General features: G+C 42.3%; 1 protein-coding gene across 1 annotated transcript; it reads right to left on the reverse strand.

The window, feature by feature from the left end:
• Positions 1-1,114, reverse strand: LOC110576539 (olfactory receptor 2D3). The gene is made up of 2 exons (XM_021685726.1): positions 308-1,114; positions 1-111 (listed from the first exon to the last, which is right to left on the reverse strand). The coding sequence occupies exons 1-2, from the start codon at positions 1,112-1,114 to the stop codon at positions 1-3; spliced, it is 918 nt and encodes a 305-aa protein (XP_021541401.1).
• Positions 1,115-1,904: the final 790 nt, after the last annotated feature.

Consider the following 1,904-nt stretch of genomic DNA (forward strand, 5'->3'; position numbering starts at 1 on the left):
TCAGAGAGCCCCTTTGACATCCTTGTTTCTCAGGCTATAAATTATGGGGTTCAACATCAGAGTCACCACTGTATAGAACACAGATATCATTTTATCCTGTTCTTTTGTGGTCTTTTTTTTTTTTTTTAAAGATTTTATTTATTTATTTGAGAGAGAATGAGAGACAGAGAGCACGAGAGGGAAGAGGGCAGAGGGAGAAGCAGACCCCCCGCTGAGCAGGGAGCCCGATGCGGGACTCGATCCTGGGACTCCAGGATCATGACCTGAGCCGAAGGCAGTCGCTTAACCAACTGAGCCACGCAGGCACCCTTGTGGTCTTGCAGTTTGGCTGCATGTAGGCAAATATTGCTGAGCCATAGAAGAGGACAACAACAGTGAGATGGGAGCCACAGGTAGAGAAAGCTTTGAGCCTCTCCTCTCCAGACTGCATCTGGATCACAGTGGAGATAATATTCCAGTAGGAGACAAGGATCAGGCAGACAGGAGCTAAGAGGATGACCACACCCATTGCAAAGATGGCCATTTCTGTGCTGTAAGTGTTGTCTGCTGAAGCCAGCTTCAGTAGGGCAGGAGGTTCACAAAAGTGGTGATTAATAATGTTCTGTCCTTGATAGGGTAGTTGAAAAGTAAAGGTGGTATCCACCAGAGACACTAGTGCGCCATTGGCCCAGGAGCCTATGGCCAACTGGAGACACACCTTTTGGGTCATGATGGTGGAGTAGTGCAGGGGCTTGCAGACAGCCACATACCGGTCATAGGACATCACTGCCAGCAGTGCACACTCTGTACACCCAACCAGAAGGAAGACAATTATCTGTGTCATACACCCAAAAAAAGAAATAGTTTTCCTCTTTACAAGGAAGTGGACCAACACTTGAGGGACAATGCTAGTGGAGAAGCAGAGACCTGCGAAAGAGAGGTTTCTAAGAAAAAAGTACATGGGAGTGTGAAGTCGAGAATCCATGGAGATGAGAATGATGATGAGCAGGTTTCCAAGCACAGTCAAAAGATAAATGATGAGAAAAGGAATAAATAGCAGGATCTGGGTCTGCAAGTCCTGGGAAAGGCCAAGGAAAATAAACTCAGCCACAAAGGTTTGGTTTTCCTCTCCCATTGAGATTTATGCCTCTTTACCTGTTTGCACAAATAAAAAGAACAAACTTTGGGTTTGTGACATCAAGTCCTATAGAAGAGTATCATTTAAAGCCCAGTTTTTTTTTGTTTTTTTTTTTTGTTTTTGTTTTTAAAGATTTTATTTATTTATTTGAGAGAGAGAGAATGAGAGAGAGCACATGAGAGGGGGGAGGGGCAGAGGGAGAAGCAGGCTCCTCGCCGAGCAGGGAGCCCGATGTGGGACTCGATCCAGGGACTCCAGGATCATGACCTGAGCCGAAGGCAGTCGCTCAACCAACTGAGCCACCCAGGCGTCCTAAAGCCCAGTTTAAAACCAAATTGGATATTCCTAGCTTTTTGCTATTCATGTCATTCTAATTAATACTACATAGAATATTTTAATTCTTATTAGTTGGTTGTAATGTAAATCCACTTCATTTTTTCCCAAATCTCCACTTCCCAGTGCCACTTATTTATAGAGTGTGACATTGTTAAAGCCTTCTTAGCTAGTTCTGATATGAGGATATTAGACTTCCTGGGGATTTTACTAAATGGCTGTACACATATTATTACAAAACGACTGTGTATACTGTTAGCACTGTTACCATGCATAAAACATGCATACCACTAACTGTTCAAAATACTACCTATTTAATTATAACATATGCTTAAAAAATGTGAAACAGCTTTCAGGCGTCAAACTTAATTTGACCTCTTAAAGAACAACAAATTCTTCTTGCTTTAAAAATAAAGCCTTAGTATTTAATACACTAAGTATTATTCTATTTGGA

This window comes from Neomonachus schauinslandi, chromosome 11 (assembly GCF_002201575.2).
Source record: "Neomonachus schauinslandi chromosome 11, ASM220157v2, whole genome shotgun sequence".
NCBI classification, from domain to species: Eukaryota; Metazoa; Chordata; class Mammalia; order Carnivora; family Phocidae; genus Neomonachus; species Neomonachus schauinslandi.

Coding starts and splice junctions, on each gene's coding strand:
- LOC110576539 (XM_021685726.1), bottom strand. CDS start 1,114: ATGGGAGAGGAAAACCAAACCTTTGTGGCTGAGTTTATTTTCCTTGGC. Junction 112..307: donor CAAACTGCAAGACCACAAGG/GTGCCTGCGTGG, acceptor AAAAAAAAAAAG/ACCACAAAAGAACAGGATAA.